General features: G+C 42.9%; 1 protein-coding gene across 1 annotated transcript in view; it reads right to left on the bottom strand.

Annotated features, from left to right (window-relative positions):
* TRPC6 (transient receptor potential cation channel subfamily C member 6) overlaps positions 1-21,927 on the bottom strand; it is a 175,272-nt gene that overhangs the window by 21,519 nt on the left and 131,826 nt on the right. The window contains exons 7-9 of the mRNA XM_066586559.1: positions 20,030-20,294; positions 18,836-19,031; positions 12,312-12,515 (exon numbers count right to left, since the gene is read on the bottom strand). Of these exons, the coding sequence (XP_066442656.1) occupies positions 12,312-12,515; positions 18,836-19,031; positions 20,030-20,294 (665 nt within the window). The remainder of the gene's footprint in view (positions 1-12,311; positions 12,516-18,835; positions 19,032-20,029; positions 20,295-21,927) is intronic.

The raw sequence follows: 21,927 nt of genomic DNA, 5'->3' as shown, positions 1-21,927 counted from the left end.
TTCCCACCAGCTCCACTGACATGAATGAAGTGGCAGTGATCCACGCTCAGCCAGCACTCCATCCATTCTGATGTCACTGCGAGGTGTGAAGCATGTCTGCAGTGACAGTATAGGGGAAGACGGGACCCCCGTTCTCAAGATCTGTGGGGGTCTAAGAGGTTAGAGCCTCACCAATCAGCAAGTTATCCCCTTTAAACATTTATGACATGTCCACAGGAGAAGCCATGAATGTCTGGTAGGTTCAGGTTTCAGAGGTGGAACACACATCTATCTCAAGAAAGTGAGTCTACAGTTGAAGCAAAGTTTAACTTGACTGTGATAACTGTTATTTTTTTAAGACATTGAAAAGCAATTCTCATTGCAACAAAACAAAAGTCATTTAAAACCTATTGAGAAGGCAAAAAACTGAAACTTATCCTAACTCGTTAAGAGTCAAGTTAAAATGTGCTACATTTGTACAACTTTAAGGCAGATCCCAGAGGCCTTATCACCTTGCTGTGACTCCAGTTATCCACGGTGAGTATGTGCCCATGATGATGTCAGTAGACACAAAAAACATAAACACTGAGAGTCCCAGAGTTGTTGAAACCAGATGGAGAGGCACCCCCCCCCCCCCCGGCTCAGATCATACCTCAGATGCTGGTCTCTGAACAGCAGCCACTAGTAAGACTGGAGCAGGAATTGTGTGGGAATGAGGGGAAAAGGCTCTGCTGTCTCCTCTCCTGCTCAGCCTGGCCAGGAAGGTTGGTGGGGGTCCAGGGAAGGGTAGGGACCACACTTGAGATATATTAAAAGCATCATTACTTTTAGTCGGTCACTAAGGGGCTCTATTACTGTGTGGGGGTCATTAATGGGCATCATTACTGTGAGTCATTCACTTACCGAGCTGTCGCGGCTTGTCGGTCGTGACAGCGTCGCGGCATGGTGGCCTCGATGCAGGCCAAGACCTGTCGCCTTGTTTTGCAGGACAAGGCTTAATGGTCCATGTGCAGAGACTGCTGGTGCTGTCTCTCTTTGCTGCATGATGCATGCTGGATTAGTCATGCCTGGAAGAAGGTTAGAGATGTGCTACTCTAATTGCTGTACTTGCCCTCAGTTGTGTTGTAGCTTTATATTCTCACCCCTCCTTATGCTCAGTGCTGCTTATTCAGCTCCTAAGAGGAGTAGTGGAGAGTGGAGCACCTCTGTGCTGGGTATACTGCTTCTTACAGATAAGTTGCTACGGTTTACTTTTCAGTTGTATTTCCGGTTTTCATTTCTGTATTTCAAGACTGTGGGGCTGCCTCTATCGAGGCGATTACTCCGCTTCTAGGCAGGGACCTTCACCCACCCTGCTAGGTTAGGGCAAGGTTTCTTTCTCCCTGGAGTGGTGTTACTGTTCAGCATGGCGTGATACACACTGTTCTACAGTGCATGGCATTGTCAACTGCAGTGGTTGTGAACGTCACCCTGGATCCATGCTGAGCATGGTGCTGGGTGCTGCACGAATGCGACACCAGCACTATTACTGTGAGTGGACATAAAAGGCATAGCTTACCATAAAAGGGGTATGGCCTACATAAAAAAATGATGTGACACCAGGCACACTGCAAGAATTGTCCCTTTCTCTTTAATTTAAAGTAGAAAGGTTTAAGAAGCTCAACGATGGGCTATACTCTCTTAATTCAGCTATATTTGTTGCAAGGCTTATTCATAATTAATGCTCTGAGTCAGTCAGGTGCACCCATCTTCCATTCCCTCTCATTTCAATGAAACCCTGTGAAAACTGCAGCTGCATCTCCCTCCTCCACCTGTTATATACTGTGTTACACTAAACAGATTGTTTGCTGAATGAGGACGTTTCAGAATACCTGCAGACAAGACCAAGGAGGCCACAGGGTGCAGGAAGATCAGGAATATTATATTAAAAGGCTTCATGTATTCACATAGATGGAAGTAGCAATCACTAACATGACTAATGCATTGTGATAGCATGAAACTGAAGGAGTATTCCAGACTTTTACTATTCTATCCTAAGGATAGGTCATCAATAGTTGATTGATAGGGATCCGCCACTCGGGACCCCGACCAATCAGCTGATCCTCCGGTCTGCTGTCAGTGCAACAGGCCAGACTTCGTCATCAGAGATCGGACCGGAAGTGTTTTAGATGACTTCACTCCCATTGAAATCAATAGAAGCAACGCCCCCTATTACACATCCAGCAATGCGGATATCACGAGGATAGGCCATTAATAGTCATAGCACGGAATATTCCTTTAAGTTATCATAACACGTTAAATGTCAAGTTAACGTTTGCTACATCTGTACCACGGATTTCTGTAAACGATTGTAAAATGGGTGCACTTTAAAAATACTTTATTCTTACATGTTGGCCTGAAAAGTGACAACCCTTTGTGAGCTAGCAAGTGCCCTCAGTAGTCATAATAGATCTCAACCCGGGGGGGCGACAGAGAGCATTAAGAATTAAGACTCCTCCCCAAATCTGAAATGACGATGGGGCAAAAATGCAGAACGATCAAAAAGTATATAGAAAAATATTTTATCGCCCTTCAATTCAAGAATGTTTCTTGTACTATGGATGCTAATACTGTATTAGTAGTGACTGGCGCGGCTCTTGAATAATGGAAGTCCCGGTAGTTGCCCGTAACCTTGTTTACATCGAATCACCGTCTCAGTCCTATAAATTGCTCCTCATTCAATCCCCTCATTAAATAGCTCGCACAGGCCTGCTGCACACATTTGTATTCATCGCCTCTCATTTATATACAGCGCAGCCTTCAGCCTGGTAATAGACAAGGGCTGCAGACAGAAATCATCCTTTATTTAGCGATGTGGACGTGATTTAACAGACTGTTCAATGGGACATTATTAATGCATAGGGTCTCTGACTTTACAGGCTGTTAAGACCTTGGGAGGCAAAATTAATTTTCACTTAAATGCACGCAATTTGGACAATCATTTTTGCAATATGGTTTGATCAAAAACTTTGCAGTTTATCATCTGCAGCTTCTACATATCACTATATATAGAAACTGCAGTCTAAGTCTCAATAGGAGATCTGTCACATTAGAGTGTCCACCCTGGAGAGATGCGGAAGGTGATGTACGTGCCAGTGTGAGACACCAGGTAATAAGAATGCATTATAAATAATTGGTTACTGTCACTTTAAGAAAGTGTTGAGAAGAGTTATGACGCAACATTCAAGTACAGTGGAGCGCAGTCAGGTTCACACTGTTGTTGCTCAGTAAAGTTCACTTTTGCTTTTAAAAAATGTGCTACCTCCATCTGTCATCGCCACGCCATCACATATCATCCACCTGCTTCAGGAACAAGTCCTGAACCACCGTGTGAATGTACCCTTACCCATCCCCTTATCAAAGGGGCAAGTCTTTACATACCCTACTATTGTAAGCACGGACAGCGCAGTATAAGAGTATAACACTATCCCTATAGGGCTGCACATTGGGTATATACAGAAAACCCTCTAAACAAACATACGGCGCCCCATGGAGGTACAATAAGGTATTGCAACTCCTCTCCATGCAAGTCGGAACTTGTATGAAACCGTAATAGAGTTGCATTGCACAAGGCCTTATATGGATATCTGCAAATCACTACTTGTGCTTGTTGTACGATAAGAACGTTTCCTCGCTGGGAAGAAATTTTCAGCTCGAAATTAAAAAAAAAAAAGCTGGAAAAAAAGAATACGAAGAAGCTCAGAGATATAAACTTCAGAGGTCGGAACTTTAGTTCAGTTCTGTAGAACGTTATCAAAGTGCTGAGCGTGACCCCGGCAAGCTTAACGCGTGGAGAACGCCAATCACGTCCGATCTCCTTTTGTGAAGAAGAGATACCATCTCCCGAAACGAAACAGGAACAAATTGTAACCCGTGAAGACGAACACAAGGGCCTCTGATTTTAATTATACCGCAGAGAGCGAACACAGCTGGACCGCCGCTGGTGATCAAACATCATGGGTTCTCCCCGCAGACGTGTCATTTCCATCGGCCAGCGCTGGTGTATGGTTCAGAGCGGAGAGAAGTCGAGTAATTAAGATCATTGTGCTCAATAGAGAGATTTTCTATAGAGATACGAATGGGCTGGATTTAAAGGGAACTCATCCGTTATTGTAGCATGAATAGAATGTGAATGTTTTCTGTGTTTTCATCAGCAGTGCAAAAAAATGCAAAGGTGGGTGGGACAGAGCGGAGCTAGAGCCGACAGGTGGGGTGATATAGGTAATGAATGGAATGGGTGGAGTGCCAATGTTAGATGGGACCTTTTATATAGGTAGGCCTGAGATGTGACCATGAAAAGGGGCATCAACTACATCTTAGGCTTTATTTACACGAGCGATGTGCTTTCTGGCGGACTGTATTGCGGGCGAAAAACGCATGAATGAGAAAAAGCCGCAACTAAAATTTGTGGTTTCTTGCCGGGTGCAGCGTATAGACGCTACAGGCTGGAATTCCTTCGGCCGGCAAAAGTCTTCAGCATGGCTTCTATTATTTAAATAGAGCCAGCTGACATGTTTTAGCAGTGCTAGCCGCTTCTAAATTGCCTCCACCTCCCTTTGCCGGCAGCTCCCTTAGAAGCCGATGGGAGCTGCCAGCTGATCGCGGCCAAAAGATAAGGCAAGATCTATCTTTATGGGCCGCATTACAACATCAGCCGCAATGTTTTGATGTGGCTGAAAATTGGCCATCTGAACGAATACCTTAGAATCCAATGCCTCAGATGGTCGCAATTTACGGCCGACGTTGTTCATTGTTGACATTGCGGACGGGCAGTGAGAAAGCAGCAGTTTGAAAAAGAAACAAAACAGTGCTTCCACACACATCCACAGTACAGACATGGACAGGTACGCAGGGTGCCCAACCGCGGGCAGGGTCGGATTCCGCTGCGGTCTCCCGTATATGGAATCCGTGGACATGAGGCCTTATATGTTCTAGATCATATCGCCGAACACTTGCGAGAAACTATTAAGCCCTGACCTGATCCACCCAGGAACGCTGGGAAGACATCCTGGAAACGCCCACTTTTGTAAATATTAGCATAAGCCCTCCCACTTTGTAATTACTAGAGATACTGTAGGACATTTATTTAGGCTGGGGCTACAAGAAAACTTTGGTCGCACAACATCAATTATCAGAAGAGTCGCTCAACAAAGAGATTTGTGAAACTTGTGTGCAACTTGCTGTCGCTCGACTTTTCTAGGCTATACGGTGACTTTCGATGCAACTGTAATGTGGAAGGGAGGTTCCCATTACATTGTACAAGATTTGGTACTGTTGAATTCGACATCAGGGAGTATCTCGAAGGAGCAGCACAGCGCAGCATCTGTGTTCAATGGTCTTATAGATCACAAGCCACAGAGAAAGAGAAGAAAAACTTTTTTGCAACCACTTTACTTTGGATAAACAGGACTTGGTGTAAAAAACTTACCAGCCATTTGCAGCTCCTCTGTATCCTGTCCTCACCAACCTATCACAAGATAGGGGTAAGGTAAATTTCCAAGGACTGTAGTTAAAATTGTCTATAAACTGGTTAACGGCTGTCAGCATGAGCCTCCGATTTCAGTACAAGTCTCCAGACACTCCGGGGTACCCCCTGTGACCGATCCCTTTTCCTGACCCCCTACGACCAATCACCAACCTGGTATGGCCTGACCTGTATGCAGCTCCAATGCTCATGAGCGGGAAAATACCCGCATTCACCAGAGAGAGTAAACCTGAGGAAGTTACTGCTGTGCCTTCCCAGTTCGATGAGCCTGTGGACTTGGGACCTTTTCCTTCTGGTCCCTCTACATGACTAAAGATCACTGTGTAGCACTGTGAGCTTGCAATGCAATTGAACTTAATGGAGTCACAGTCCGAGTCGCAGGTTGCTGTGGTCACAAAAAAATCTGATCTTAATGGAATATTTGTGATGTAGCAACTAGAGAATCGCACTGCAACTCTATTTCGTTCAATGATATTGCAAGGTTACAGTGCTACACAGTAAACCTTCGTAGCGTGACTCTGTCGTGGCCGATGTTGCTGTGTAGTCCTCCTCAGAACTGCGATTTTGCTGTTCAGAAGAGTCAAATCGCAGCCAGATTGCACACAACTTGCACTGCAGTCTATGATGGCAAAGTTTTGTAGGACTTGCAACCTAAAATTTCAAAAGTTTTGAATTTTTGCAACAGTCCTATTGGGTTGCAGAAAGCACCATAACCCTACAGACGTGTCTCCCCTATCGTTCCATAGAGGTTCTCTTGAATGCAGTCGGATTATAACTATGATAGAGAGAGTATGATCAGATCAATCGACAAACCTACTTTGCTCATGTTAGTTTAATAACAAGTCAATTACATCTAGACTCACTGATTGGCCATGATATACCCTAATAGAAATGCCCCCTGGTGGTAGAGCTTGTCACAGAGTGATAGCTACAATAGTGGCATGAGAGAGACAAAGTAAATAAATGGAAAGCCCTCATGGGGTTAATACACTACCTACCGGTCAAAGGTTTTAGAACACCTCAATTTTTCCAGTTTTTATTGATTTTTCCACAGTTTACTGTCTAAATGTACTTTGAAATGAAAGCATAGAACAAATAAAGTTAACATTTAAAAAAATAATGGATTAATGTTGTTTCACCAAATAAAATCTAGATTTTTGACTCTTCAAAGTCGCCTCCTCCAGCTGATAGAACAGTTTTACACAATTGAGGCGTTCTTTCTACAACTTCATTCAGATATTGTCCAGAAATTCCGTCCTTACATTGTTGCAGAAGTTCCCACAAATGTGCCGCACTTGTAGGTTACTTTGCTTTCACCCTTCTGTCCATTTCATCCCAAACAAGCTCAATGGGGTTTACGTCTGGAAACTGCAGCCTACTTTGAGGCCTACCGATTTCTTCTCGTCTTCTTAAGTAGTTCTGACATAACCTAGAAGTATGGTTTGGATCATTGTATTGCTGTAATATGAACCCCTGACCCAGAGGCGTAACTTGAAGCTTCTGGGCCCCAATGCAAAACCTGTAACAGGGCCCCAACTATAATGCTTTATTCATAGTACTGGGCTCCCTATATGGAGAGAAGAGGCCTTATGGACCCCCTGAGGCTCCTGGGCCCGGGTGCAACCGCATCCCCTGCACTCTCTATAGTTACGCCCCTGCCCTGACCAATCAGGCATACATCTGGTTGGCATATCAAACTACTGTGGTAGCCCATTTTGTCCAGTGTGCCAGTCACACTGTGCAAGATGCCAACTCTGGATCCAGCAAAAGAGCCACAGACCATCACGCTTCCTCCTCCATATTTGACACTTGGTGTCACACACTCAAGAACCATCCTTTCACCAACTCAACGGCGCACAGAAACCCTGTGTGATGTACTAAAGATGTCAAATTTTGCAATCTTAGCAGTGGCTTTCCTACTGATACTCAACCTGTCAGACCTGCAGATACAAGTCTTCTCTTCACAGCTGAAATATAAACTTGTATTTTTTGCTACATTAACCCTTTCCAATCCACTGTCTGACATCTGAAGACATTATGATTTAAGGCTGTACAGCTCTGATGTTGGAAGACGTCCGTTGGGGTTCTCTTACTGTATATTTTGCAGCCTCTCTGCTGTTGGAGCCTATCCATAGTGTCACCTCATGCAGTACTGGCTGCAGCCAGCAGATAGCGCCGTTGTATAACGGCCGAAAAAGAGTAAGCCCCCTAGGAAAACCTGGATACAAATTGGATTGGAAAGGGTTAAAGGGAACCAAATCTATGGCACAGCACATTCTTGGCATTGTGATTAAAGTCAAATTTTCAGTGCCACTCAGGATGTTCAGCAGCGGGCACTGCAGGAGCCAGGGAGTGGGTGAGTATATGAGAATACCTCCCGGATCCCTGTCACATTCCCCAGCAACACCATAACTTAGTTTATGATGCTAGGTGACTGTTACAAGTTTCCTTTAAGCTGTGCTTGAAGATTTTGTGCTGTGAGGCACCGATCTTGCACACACTGTTGACTCTGTCAGCTGATTTTGTAGTGACATTTGGTCTGGCAGACCTCTTTCTGTCAGAGTTTCCTCCAGTTTACAAGTGCTTTTTTGATGGTATAGAGAACTATACTAACTGCCATTTTGGCTTTCTTGGCAATTTCTCTGTAGGACAGACCTACACTTCTAAAGGCCCATTTACACGCAAAGATAATTGTTCAAAAGAATGTCCATTACCAACTTATCACCTTCATTTGCATGTAAATGAGCCTCCAGAGCTGTATGCTGAGAACAGCGGGTGGTCTGTTCTCTGCATTCAGCTCCTTTGTTCTGCCATGGGACTGCAAGCTGAATACAATGGAGAATACAGCATGCAGTCTGTGTTATCTTCTCTCCAAATGAACTATAGATTTTATGCTCACCTAAAAATTATCATTCAGCTGAACAGTGAAAGATGGGAGCTTTTACACACAATGATTATCGCTCAAACTATGGCTTTTGAGCGAATTTTGAGCGATACTTGTTGCGTGTAAATGAGCATTAAGGCTTATAACTGTCTGTGTGGTCTTCTTTGGTTAATTGCCTTTTTCTTGCCATTATGATAGCATTGTGCTCTGTCCTGAAAAGCAAAACTGTCCAAATCCTGCCCTAGAGGGTGTTGTAATGCAGTCTGTTCCAACACTGGTTATATAGAATCAGAGGGTTTGAAAGTAATCTGCAAAAGTTGAGACACCTGTACGAATAGTATGCATCCATTTTCAAACCATAATTTGCTTTCTGTGTGGCAGGGTAGTTGTCCTTGATGTGTTCCATGAATTCAGACCAGGGGTGTAACTAAAGACTCAGGGGCCCTGGTGCAAAACATGAGCTGGGGCCCACCCTCTATCTGTATCTGTACCCGTACCCATACCTAAACCATGCTGCACAGTGGCATAACTTGAAACTTCTGGGCCCCAATGCAAAACCAGTAACAGGGCCCCCAACTATAATGCTTTATTCATAGTACTGGGCTCCCTATATGAAGAAGAGAGGCCTTATGGGTCCTCTAAGGCTTCTGGGCCCGGGTGCAACCGCATCCCCTGCACCCTCTATAGTTACGCCCCTGATTCAGACTATTGTTATGGTTAAAATTTCATCATATTTTTAGGTTTTTAACTTACTTTTGACCCTTTGGACCATTTCAGGTTATTGCTAGACTTGAACTGTGTTAATGTAAAAAAATGACTGGAAAGATTGAGGAGTTCTATAACTTTTGAACATTATAGAAGCTCAACTTTTAGTGTTGTGCATAAATAGACACAACACCATGACATCACTTTATGGGGATAGATAGATGCTCCTGGTATCCAAATTCTCTTGCATTGGGTTTGGGCGTTGCTGGGGAGAAACTATGCATAAAGCGACTAGAATTCTCAGTACAAGCAATCATCGCTCTGAAGCAAACTATCATCATGGGCTCATATGTACGGTACAACAGCTGGAAGTTCTATTGCTCCTGCTGAGAACTCTTGGCTTTTTATACAGAGTCACAGCCAGACTTTTTTTCACCTCGGGCAAAAGTATAGTTTGATGCCTCATTATAAATCCCTATATTTAAAGGGGTTTTACCACAAAAATCAGTCATTCCCTATCCATTATGGGAACATGACCACTGGGACCCCTAACGATCCCAAGAACGGAGCTCCAGAGTGTCCCTGCATGAATGGCATGGTGGTTGCTTATGTGTATCTCCACTCCAATCATTTACTGGCAGCTGCCTCTTTATGCACAGTATTAGGCAGGCAGCTGTCAATCAGTGGCTGGAGGGGATGGTGGGCAGAGCTAGCCTGTATCTCATGAATATGGAGGATCACTTTCTGTAGTCCTGTGTTTGGATGCTAGTAATAAAATGCAAGTTTCTCCCAAACTAGATGCACAGATACAGTCAGCAGACATATCACTGTAATCAGCACGCCTGTCACCATCTAATGCTGCAATCGTGACCCGGTGCATACTACAGGGTAGTCACGTACTCTGAAGTCCTGAATACCTGTCTATGAGCTCCTGCGGAGACATAAAGGGTATCGTTCGGGAGAGAGACACTGTCTTTCGCCTAATTCATGGGCTAAAGCTATTCTGGCTGGCAACAGCTTGCTCCAGATTGGCTGCTTGCCCTAGAATTCTCCGATTGGTAGAGGGGGAAGGAGTTGAAGGAAGGCCGGGAAAGTGAACAGGGCAAGGCAGGAAGTGAGAGGAAAGTGCGGGAAATCCCGCAGTGGATTCTGTAATATACAGACTGTGTCCCAGCCTTATGGCAATAGGAGTGCTGCTTCTGTGCATATACTTGTCCTAATATACAGCCCAATGATGTGCCAAGTTTCATTTGTTTATACTGTGTTAGAATTGAGTGTATATGTGTTTCTGTGATTCTGGTCAGCAGCCCCTGCACTGGGAATGTGATGCTGGAGGGACACACCCCTATGAGGTCAGCCTGCCTGTCTGCAGACCCAGTATGAGAAGGAAGCAGGATGTGACGACACAGAGAGAGCAGCAGCCATCTTTGCAGAGAGAGAACCAAGTGTCTGTGCTGCATGGAGAGTGTGTGGGGATCTTATAGGACTTTCCTGTGCAGCTAACCTGTGTGTAATTCAGTCCAGAGGCAGACAGAGTGTAAAGAGACAGTATGTTCAGTGGAGCCATGCTGAAAGGACTGTGCCCAGTGGCTAACCAGTAATACTGACATTGTGGCTGTGGACATTGCCACCAAAGCTAAAGACTGGCAGTGCTGTTGAGTACCGGACGGTAACTGCACAACCCCGGCTTATATCACACCGCGGTGTATGGATTCTGCAGGACTGTCGGTGTGCTGAGCTACTGGCTGTTGGATCCCATTTCATCCATTTTGTTTTCCTGCCTGCTGAGAAGGATCTTATTGCCTCGGATGTTGTGATAACTGTGAGGAGAGGACGCTTCGCTATACAAGAAAGGGACGACATCGGGCCCCAAGGCGTGCTTCTACACACTGTAAGCAGTCCACCCGGACCACCGGTAAGAGGGGTGCACACCCAAATGTGAAGTTAGGGTCAGTTAGGGATAGTTTTGGGACTATTGTTCTTTCAGTGTCCGTGCTGTAGAGGTGGACATAGTAAACATGGAATATATTGTGAAATCTAACTTGAATTGTTCCAACTATACTGTGTATTTTGCTTGTCCTTATTCCTGTTCTTTTACCATTAACTTGCCTTTATTAACCTGTAGTAAATACATTTTTCTTAACTTGACCACCCCGTGTGCGTCCTTTCTGGTTGCGGAGACCAAACCACCTGCCTTGCTCTCGGTTCACAATTCCACCTGTGCCTTCAGCCATGAGGCCTAAAAAGACATTTATTCACCTGTCCAGCTGCCATGCAGGTCTTCTCCATCGCGGCCGGATCTACTTTCTTCTGCACGGCGGATGCGCTCAGCACGCTGGATGGCACGTTGCGCGCATGCGCCATACTTTTTAAAAAAAATCTCCTGCTTTCCCGTGGATCCGAGCACGGATGGAAGCTGTCCATTTTTCCACTAAATAATCTGTTTAAGAAAAAACCCCAGATAACTTAGACTGGTGGGATTCCTCCTCAGTAACCTTAAGCGGGAGATAGTGTTGAAGAAAATTGTGTGGGGTATTCTACTCTTGGGGCAGAGTTAAAGTCAATGCTAACTAAGTCTGCAAACTGTAAAATTCAAGTTGTGTTGAGTAAACTGTGTACATTTGGTTTACCACCAAAGTTAAGTGGATTTGTCTCAGTTATTTCCATACCAACAACCAAAGTCGTCCCCCCCCCCCCCTTCCCAAAGGTACTGGCGTCACGTGATACAGTTTATGAACAATTATTGCTGTTACCCTACAATTTTCACTGCGCAGGTCCGAGCTAAGCCATTTTTAGCCCCAAACGAGAGGGATCGCAGAGCCACCTGTGACATCCACCTCGTTTTTTCCCATGGACTTCCCTGCAATGGCCTGCCCCTGCTCGGACGCCGCACTGCTGTCAGAGAAGGCTGCAAAAACTTGATTTATACAATAGGTCATATTCTAATGATATGTTCTCTTTAAATACCCTTGCCAAGACAGAGTGGCCTTTATAAGGTCCTCCTGGCACCCAAATGTTAAAGAAGTATTTCAGTGACATTAATTAATTTCCTATCTGCAGATTAGGAGATAACTAGCTGATCAATAGTGGTCCAACCGCAGGCACCCCCCCACCCCCCAACAGTAACAATTTATTTGTACAGAATGGACAAAAATGATATATAAAACATCACCGATTAAAACAGGTATGAGAAATCCCCCTATATATATAAATATATACCTTGTTCATCTCGGAGTCCTCCTGTAAACCTTTTGAGTGGCAGGAAAATATTCTAGGAAGGAACGATTTTATTTTCAGCGCAATGTAAGCAAAAGATTTAGGACTTGGAACCAAGTTGAATGGCACTGGAAGAGTCCTTCCCTCCTCAAAGTACGAAAACCAAAGCTTGGCCCTGGCAAATTTCCACTCCACATCAGAGTCATCCTGTAAAAAGTAAACATATAATGTAAGTGAGACTGTTAATACAAGGATGCTCATATATAGTGTGAAAACTAATGCAAAGAACAATGCTACTGCCAATGGCGACCAATCACAACTGTGCTATCATGTCTTACCCATCACTTCAGGATGAAAGTTGGCATCTGATTGGTTTCTGGGGGCGACACCTCTGTTCTTGTAGTCGTTTTGTATCATATTTTGTTTTCTGTTTACCAATTCTACAAATCTCAGCATGCCATTGGTCTGCATCTGCCAGGGCATGCTGGGAGTTTCAGTTCTATCCAATTGGAGGTCCTCCATCTGTCAAGGTTTTGATAGAACTCTATCTATCCATCTGTCTCATATCAATCCATCCATCTAATATCTATCCGTCTCATATCTGACAATCTAATATCTATCCATCCATCTCATATCTATCCATCCATCTCATATCTATCCATCTATAGCATATCTATCTATCTATCCATCTTATAGCTATCGTCTCATATCTATCTATCTATGTATATCTCATATCTATCTGTCTGTCTATCTATCTCATATCTATGTACCTATCCTATCTAATATCTATCCATCTCATATCTATCAATCTCATATCTATCCATCTATCCCATATCTATCCGTCTATCTCATATCTATCCGTCTATCTCATATCTATCCGTCTATTTCACATCTATCTATCTTATAGCTATCCGTCTCATATCTATCTATCTATCTATCTATCTATCTATCTATCTATCTATCTATCCATCTATCTATCTATCTATCTATCTATCTATCTATCTATCTATCTATCTATCTATCTATCTATCTATCTCATATCTATCTATCTCATATCTATCTATCTATCTCATATCTATCTATCTCTCTATCTATCTATCTATCCATCTATCTATCTATCTATCTATCCATCTTATAGCTATCCGTCTCATATATATCTATGTCTATCTATCTATCTATGTCTATCTATCTATCTATCTCATATCTATCTATCTATCTATCTATCTATCTATCTATCTATCTCATATCTATCTATCTATCTATCTATCTATCTCATATCTATCTATCTATCTCATATCTATCTATCTCATATCTATCTATCTCATATCTATCTATCTATCTCATATCTATCTATCTATCTATCTATCTATCTATCTCATATCTATCTATCTATCTATCTATCTCATATCTATCTATCTATCTCCAATCTATCTTATATCTATCTATCTCATATCTATCTATCTATCTCCAATCTATCTTATATCTATCTATCTCATATCTATCTATCTATCTATCTATCTATCTATCTATCTATCTATCTATCTATCTATCTATCTCATATCTATCTATCTATCTATCTCATATCTATCTATCTATCTCATATCTATCTATCTATCTATCTATCTCATATCTATCTATCTATCTATCTATCTATCTTCTATCTATCTCATATCTATCTATCTATCTATCTCATATCTATCTATCTATCTATCTCATATCTATCTATCTATCTCCAATCTATCTTATATCTATCTCATATCTATCTATCTATCTATCTATCTATCTATCTATCTATCTATCTATCTATCTCATATCTATCTATCTATCTATCTTATATCTATCTATCTATCTCCAATCTATCTTATATCTATCTATCTCATATCTATCTATCTATCTATCTATCTATCTATCTATCTATCTATCTATCTATCTCATATCTATCTATCTATCTCATATCTATCTATCTATCTATCTATCTATCTATCTATCTATCTCATATCTATCTATCTATCTATCTATCTCATATCTATCTATCTATCTATCTATCTATCTATCTATCTATCTATCTATCTATCTATCTCATATCTATCTATCTATCTATCTCATATCTATCTATCTATCTCCAATCTATCTTATATCTATCTCATATCTATCTATCTATCTATCTCATATCTATCTATCTATCTATCTATCTATCTATCTATCTATCTATCTATCTATCTATCTATCTTATATCTATCTATCTATCTCCAATCTATCTTATATCTATCTATCTCATATCTATCTATCTATCTATCTCATATCTATCTATCTATCTCATATCTATCTATCTATCTCATATCTATCTATCTATCTCATATCTATCTATCTATCTATCTATCTATCTATCTATCTATCTATCTATCTATCTATCTATCTCATATCTATCTATCTATCTATCTATCTATCTATCTATCTATCTATCTATCTATCTATCTATCTATCTATCTATCTATCACATATTTATCTTCTAACCATCTCATATCTATCCATCTATCCTATGAGTTACTTCTCAGTGTAATCCTGCCTGTGATGATGAGATGACTGGGGAGAAGTCTTCCCTACAGAACAGTGTCAGACTATTATTAGGCTTAGTGACCAGTATGTATTCTATCTATAGTGACATGTAAACATTTTTTGAGAAATAAGTTTAACTGTAAAACCTAATTTATTATAAAGTTATATTCTCATGTCGCATTTCCTTTACAGGGTCTGACACTGACTTAGGGCGGAAATCCGGGGCGTTACACCGCAGCTATTAGGTGAAATAACCCGTGGCACGTCCTATTTGCCGAAGAAATACGTGCGTCCGGCTTCCATTGTAGTCAATGGAAGCCGGCCGTCATGCTATACTTCCGCTATAGCACAGCGGAAGCATAGTGTGAATACACTTCCCCGCCCACTGCCAGCCGCGTCATATGACACTGCCGGCGCGTCATGCGCTGTACTGTGCATGCGAGCCGTCGCGTCATGCGGGACTCGCACAGCAGATCTGGGAGGTGAGTACGGGGTCTTTGAGGGGGGCGCTGTGACGGACTCCGCTGCGGTATTCCGCTTGCGGAGCCCGTCGCGGCCGTGGGCATGAGCCCATACAGGGTAGTCATCTATAGGTTGCACTGGTGGGCACCTTTAGCATACCTTTCTTTATAAAAGTTTAGGCATTTCCCTTTAAGAGGAACTATTTTTTGCTGACAACAACCATGGCTTAAAAAAAACTTCAAACAACTAGACATCTGTTCTATTTTCTGAGACCGAATGGCAAAATGTTTATTTTCTGCATTATTTTTTGGCGGCGGCGTCCGCACACGTTTTGTGTTGCTTCCCTTTGATAACGGTTGTATTTACTGTATGACACCGTGCAGACCCTGTTTATGTGACAAATCGACTTCCACCTCTTCATCTTTGTACATTCTTGGCAGCCTCCTGAGTGTTCTCATTACACGTGCGGCGCTTTATTATCCTCTGATGCTTATTGATGCCGTTACTTTGTAGCATTGTTTTATGTAGACGCTGATGGAGCCACAACAATCGGGAACGACTTCAATGAGTGATTGGTTAAATGTTCCTGGCATTGATTCACAGCAGAGCGGTGACTTTCCTGACGTTGTGTGTATGTTAGAGAGCGGCACCAATTATTTTTAGTTCATTTGAGGGGGGTGCGGAGACAATCTGGTGCTGCAGAACGTATCTTCTAATGATGCCATCATTGTGTGTCGTTCGCTGCACTGGGGACTGATTAATAATCCCCAAAGTGTTTGTTAGAGGACATGTATCTGTCACTTCTCCGGGTGAAGAAGACAGGAAATTGGAGGTGTACTTATATATATACATCACATTCATCATGGGGAGACAAGGATGTCAGACAGGGGATCTGGGAAGGAATTTGTCTGGAATAATCTTTCTAACGTGCAAACTTAATGAAGCAAGAAAAGTTTAGGGGAACTTTATAAGGTAATGACCTCCTGGGTATTATATGTACTAAATATGTCTCTCTGGACACCTGGGTGAAACACTTTTATCCATCTTCGTTAGAAATTTCTTAGCATTTTGTGTATATATCTATATATGCACTGTGACTGGCCATGCTTGCACTATTATGTATGTATGGGGGGAGGAATAGTGTCCCTCACCCCACTTAGAACACTGGCAAACAGCGTCTCTGACCAGCGGCTGATGGCTCCTGGTCTGAGATGCAGGGATCAGAAGAAGGCGCTGTTGCTAGTGCTGCGGCGCTGTTGCTAGTGCTGCGGCGCTGTTGTCAGTGCTGCGGCGCTGTTGTCAGCGCTGCAGCACTGTGCAAGGCTCCCCTCCGCCTGCCACAGACAAGGTGAGGAGGGGAGGCAGAGAGAGAGGCGCATGGATACGCTGTGCAGAGAGGGCCCACTCTCCTGCTAGACCAGTGGCAGGCAGCGGGGACCTAGAAGGGTGCAAGGTGCTATGTATAAAAGTGCTGTTCCCCTGATGTCAGTGGAAACATGCGCAAGTGTCTCCAAGGATAGGGATGTTGAATAGAGAGGGGCTAGACTCCAACTAGACCCGATCCCCAATCCTAAAGCTTCAGGAAAGTGCAGGGTGCCCAGGCACCTCATATAAAAGCCATCCGCGTCACAGCAACATAGTAGTCACACAGGTAGCAGTAAGAGGGGGCTCGGTAGATAAGGAACTATTGAAGGGGCAGAAGCTGTTGCCAGACTGGAAGGAGCAGTGCAGGCATGACGCTAAAGGGGCCCTGATGACCAGGGGCCCTGAAGCCACGTGGAAGGAGAGGGATTGGGTCCCTGAAGAAGCTGGGACATAGACAGAGCTGCTACACGTGTAACACTGGTCCAATGGCTGTTTATTGTGCACACACTTGGAACAATGTTGGAAGAGTTCGGACTGCGGGCCCTCCCAGAGAAGACTGTAATGTGGGGATGGTGACGCTGTGTTTTGTGGTTCCATCAGTTAGTATATGACAACATAGGTGATTAAGTTAGTAAGCAATGTTATGTATAGATATGTAGAAGTCTTACTCGTACCAGAAATGATGATAATGATGTGGGGGAGAAAAAGACATTTGGTGTGGCTGTGGTGGTATCCTCCAACAAAGGTAAGTGTAAGACGAGTGTATTCTGAGGATGTAGCTTTGTACCTGTAGTGTGTTGAGTCCGCAGTGCCACGAGGAGAGAGAGGCGCATGGAGGCGCCATATAGAGAGATGGCCCGTTCCCCTACCAGACCAGCGGTAGGGATCGGGGGCCTGGAAGGACACAAGGCACCATATGTAAAAGTACTGTTTAGCACTATGAGAGGAGTCTCTGCCCCCTCCCCTGATGAAATTCATGATGTACTCCTGTCACCTATGGTGCATGAGACAGTGTGGGAGTCGTGTCACGATCCTTTGAGTGTATAAAGTACGGCAATAAGTAGGGAAAACTATCATGAAGAGGTCTAGTTACGAGATAGTTTGAAGAGCCTTGTCTCAACAAAGATTTCCCTGATATGGATATCTATAGTGTAATGCTGCTGTAAACCAGAGAGTTCGAGGAAAGGTGGCATAGCAGTGCAGACCCGGGGAAAAGCGATGTCTACGACGTCAGGCATTCCTTTATAGGGTGGATTAAGGTCAGGACTGTCACTTTAAGAAGGACAAAATAGTACGCATGTTGTGTCATGAAGCGTTTCAGTACCTAGTACCCTCCCATGGAGCGATATAAAACCAGTTTGTCTAGTAGAGTTATTTTTATGGGATAAGAGGTGCTGCCTCCATTTAACCCTTTCCAATCCAATTTGTATCCTGGTTTTCCTAGGGGGCTTACTCTTTTTCTGCTGTTATACAACGGCGCTATCTGCTGGCTAAAGCCAGTACTGCATGAGGTGACACGTTGGATAGGCTCCGACAGCAGAGAGGCTGGCAATATACAGTAAGAGAACCCTGACAGACGTCTTCCAACATCGGAGCTGTACAGCATTAAATCATAATGTCTTCAGAGGTCAGACAGTGGATTGGAAAGGGTTAAACCACTGCACCGAACAAAGCACCCCCACCTGCTTCTCATGCATCATCGTTGGAACTATCGTTTAGCCTGTATAGGAATTATGATGGATATTATATAAGCATTGACTCTGGTTCTATTTTAGGGGAACTATTGATTTTATTATTACATGGTTCATATTCTTTTATGGGCATTACTGGTATTAGAAGTATTAGAAAGGGCCCATAAAAGTGTGTAGATTACAAAATTAAGCAAATTAGGTAACTTCCTGGTTTTCTTAAAGAACTCCCATTGATAGCACAAATAATAATGGACATAATTTTAATACTTCTATTGGCCTTTCCACTACAAATACTATCACTGGGATTGATATTACTAGAGTTTTACCGATTATTACTGCTTTTATTGCTACCACTTCTTATATTACTCCTACTGTTTAGAACCACCACTCTTATTGGTTAGGCTTCTTATTCTTACAGTTTTCAGGACACTCATTGGCACGTGCCGCACTTACCTCAATCTCTTGGAAGGAGCTGTTGATCATGGCAATCAACATGTTTAATAAAACAATGACCATAGTCACATTGTACACCCCATATAGGACATATCCAATATTTTCTATAAATTTGTGTCCGTAGTTGATGACAACTGACTTCACTTCCGAAAGTCCAAATATAGCCCAGAATAAAGTCTTAAAACTTTCTTCAACTCTTAAAAGAAAAAGAAAAGAAAATCTTAACGAGGTTGTAGAAAATCTGCAATATTTAGCCATTGTAATTGCAATTTTTTTGGGGGTTGTGGTCATTTGATTGTGGGGGAACAGTTACTTAAGGGAAGCACAAAAAGGCATTATTACATTATCACCCATATTGGCACAATTGCTTTGCGGGAACAGAGAGGGGCAATATGTTTTTGTAGAGATATGACATAAGCACAGTTACTCTGAGGTGTTATATAGGGGCAGCATTTCTGTAGGCACAATTACTTTGAGGGGACACATAGAGGCACTATTACTTTGTGGAGCCACAGAGGGACACTATTTGTGTGTACATAATTACTTTATGGAAGCAAAGAGAAGCACTTTGTGGGGACAAGAGGGGCACAATTACTTTGGGGGCGCAATAGAGGGCACTATTATTGTGGGGCACAATAAAAGAATTGTTTATTGTGGTGGACAGCATTAACGAGTTATTGTTGTGAGGAGGCACAATTTGTGCGGCAAAAAAGGGCACTATTACTGTATGGGGCAAAAAGAGGGACACTATTACTATGGGGGATGCTGAGGTTAATGGCAGAATAAGGAGATTGTGCAGAGACTAATTGTGGTTGGAAGAGGTCTTCACGGTGGTCTGGGCCTGGATAGAGGAGAAAAGAAAAAATGGATGACAACATTCAAAGGGTATATGAATGGGTTGCACAATAAACACAGCAAAGCAGCAGGAAGTTCCACAGCTATGAAAGGGGGTTGGGGCAAGCTGTACTGCTGCACCAGCGCCCATGAACATTTAGCTACATGCCTCCAATAGAACATGGATTCCCGTCAATCACTGATGACTTATCCTGGGGACAGGTCATTGAAAGCTCCAAACTGGACAACCCATTTAACTCAAAGAGGCTGTAGTCTTTGCGCACTTTGAGTGTAATGAGATAAATGGGCAAAACTTAAAGGAGCTGTACATGATTTATAATAAATGAGCTAAACCCTTACGTGGTGAAGGCATCATTTTGCTTGGCTCCAAGATAATACGAATACAGATTAAACATTCCAATCATGAAGGCCACGAACACCATGATAAAGATCACCATGAACTTGAAGATGTCCTTCACTGTTCTTCCCAGTGATATCTGTAAGGGGCCAAAGCTTTCATTGGCCGGTAGAATGTAGGCAATCCGGGAGAAGCTCAAAACAACAGCAATCGCATAGAGTCCCTCAGAGATGATTTGGGGATCTGACGGCAGCCACTTTATTCTAGCTAAAAGGAAGAATGACGAGAATTAGTTAAATGATAAATCAAAAGCCAATGAGGAAATCTGTATAGCTGCAATGCCTTTTGCAGTCACGGGAGGACTGGAGTAGAAATACTGTATATGCCGGTATTATGTGGGCACTCTATAGTAGTATTATTCAAATACTGTAATCTGTATGGAGGTAAGATCCAACCCCTTGGTGTCAGAGACATTTTTCTATAGACATGGCCATATGGGGGCTTGTCTTTCATAAGATGAGTTGAATTTTTTTGGCATCATTTGATCTGCTACATAATGTAAACAAATGGCAACTGAGGGATTAAATGGCCAATGCAGAAGGAATGGGAGGTGTTTTACATAGGTCGTAAACTGCATTGTCAAGGGTTAAGTATCATACCGTATATTGGTATCATCTGAGTACTGAACCACTGTATTGAATGCAAGTATGGTTTAGCATAGTATGACAACATTTCAAAAGTGCATAATCGAGGAGGCCTGGGCATCTGGATTGGAGTTTCCCCATTGTTCCGGGAAGGTGTTGGCTTGGCGAGTACCCAATAGACTGGACCCTGGGTTTGGAAGTGCCAGACCCAGCTCCTTCAGGGATACCATTGCTCCCTTATCCTAATAGGTAGGCAGAGGCATTACTAAGGATTCATGCTCAGACTCGATCCATACCATATTTCCAGCCAGGTCTGGAAATAGACCTTGATGGTGGGCATGACATACTTGTTCACAACAACAAACTTTAATGAACAACTGTATAATCTAATATAAAGAGTCCCATTCCTGGGTCAAATAAATGAGTCCATATGTGGGTTGATAAATCTGGTGGGTCTACATGACCAGTTTTAGCTATACAGTCACTGCCCCTATATTGGGATCAACAAAGTCTTTGCCCTGAGAATCCATTTTTGGATAATAAACCAACATGGCCAGGATGGAGAATGAGACGGTGAGTATCTCTGATGCCTATTTTCGGTTATATCCTTACTCTTTTTGAGGACACCGTGCCCGTAGGGTGGTAACTGCTTCCCTGCAGTATCTAACAGGGGAGTATCCTCTCACCACAGCATAGCTGCACACAATCTTCTTCCAGCCTTTCGACTCAAAGAATAGCTCCTTGTTCCTGTTCCTTCTTAAAGTCACAGTTCTATCACATACTCATGCAAACCTATAAAACTCTTAAACAAACTGTACCCCTCTTACACGCACTTTACCTATCTGCACGTATGGTTGCATGAGCCGACCTCTGAATGGCGGTAACATTGAACTGTATATGGCGGCATTAATGGAGTACCAAGCAGGAATATTAAATGAAGACTGAATGGCAGCATAAACTGAACTTTATATGGTGTCTGTAATTGAACGATAAACTAAGGAATTAATTAAGCACTACGTGGCGGTATTTATTGATTACTAAATGCCAGAATTAATTGGATTCTGTGTGACCTCAATGGAATATTAAACAGTGGCAATAAGGCCGCAGTATTTCAGCACTGAATGGCTGCATTCATTGATCTGCATATGGTGGTGTTAACTGCGCAGTAAATGGGGGTATTAACTAATCCCATTATGACCGGATTGAGCAGTGTACTAAGTAGGCGCCGTATAAACGGAGGAAGCCCACAGCTGCAC

The sequence above is a fragment of the Eleutherodactylus coqui genome, chromosome 1, assembly GCF_035609145.1.
Source record: "Eleutherodactylus coqui strain aEleCoq1 chromosome 1, aEleCoq1.hap1, whole genome shotgun sequence".
Lineage (NCBI taxonomy): Eukaryota > Metazoa > Chordata > Amphibia > Anura > Eleutherodactylidae > Eleutherodactylus > Eleutherodactylus coqui.
Note: the sequence above shows the minus strand (reverse complement) of the source record. Positions and strands in the feature narration are given on the sequence as shown.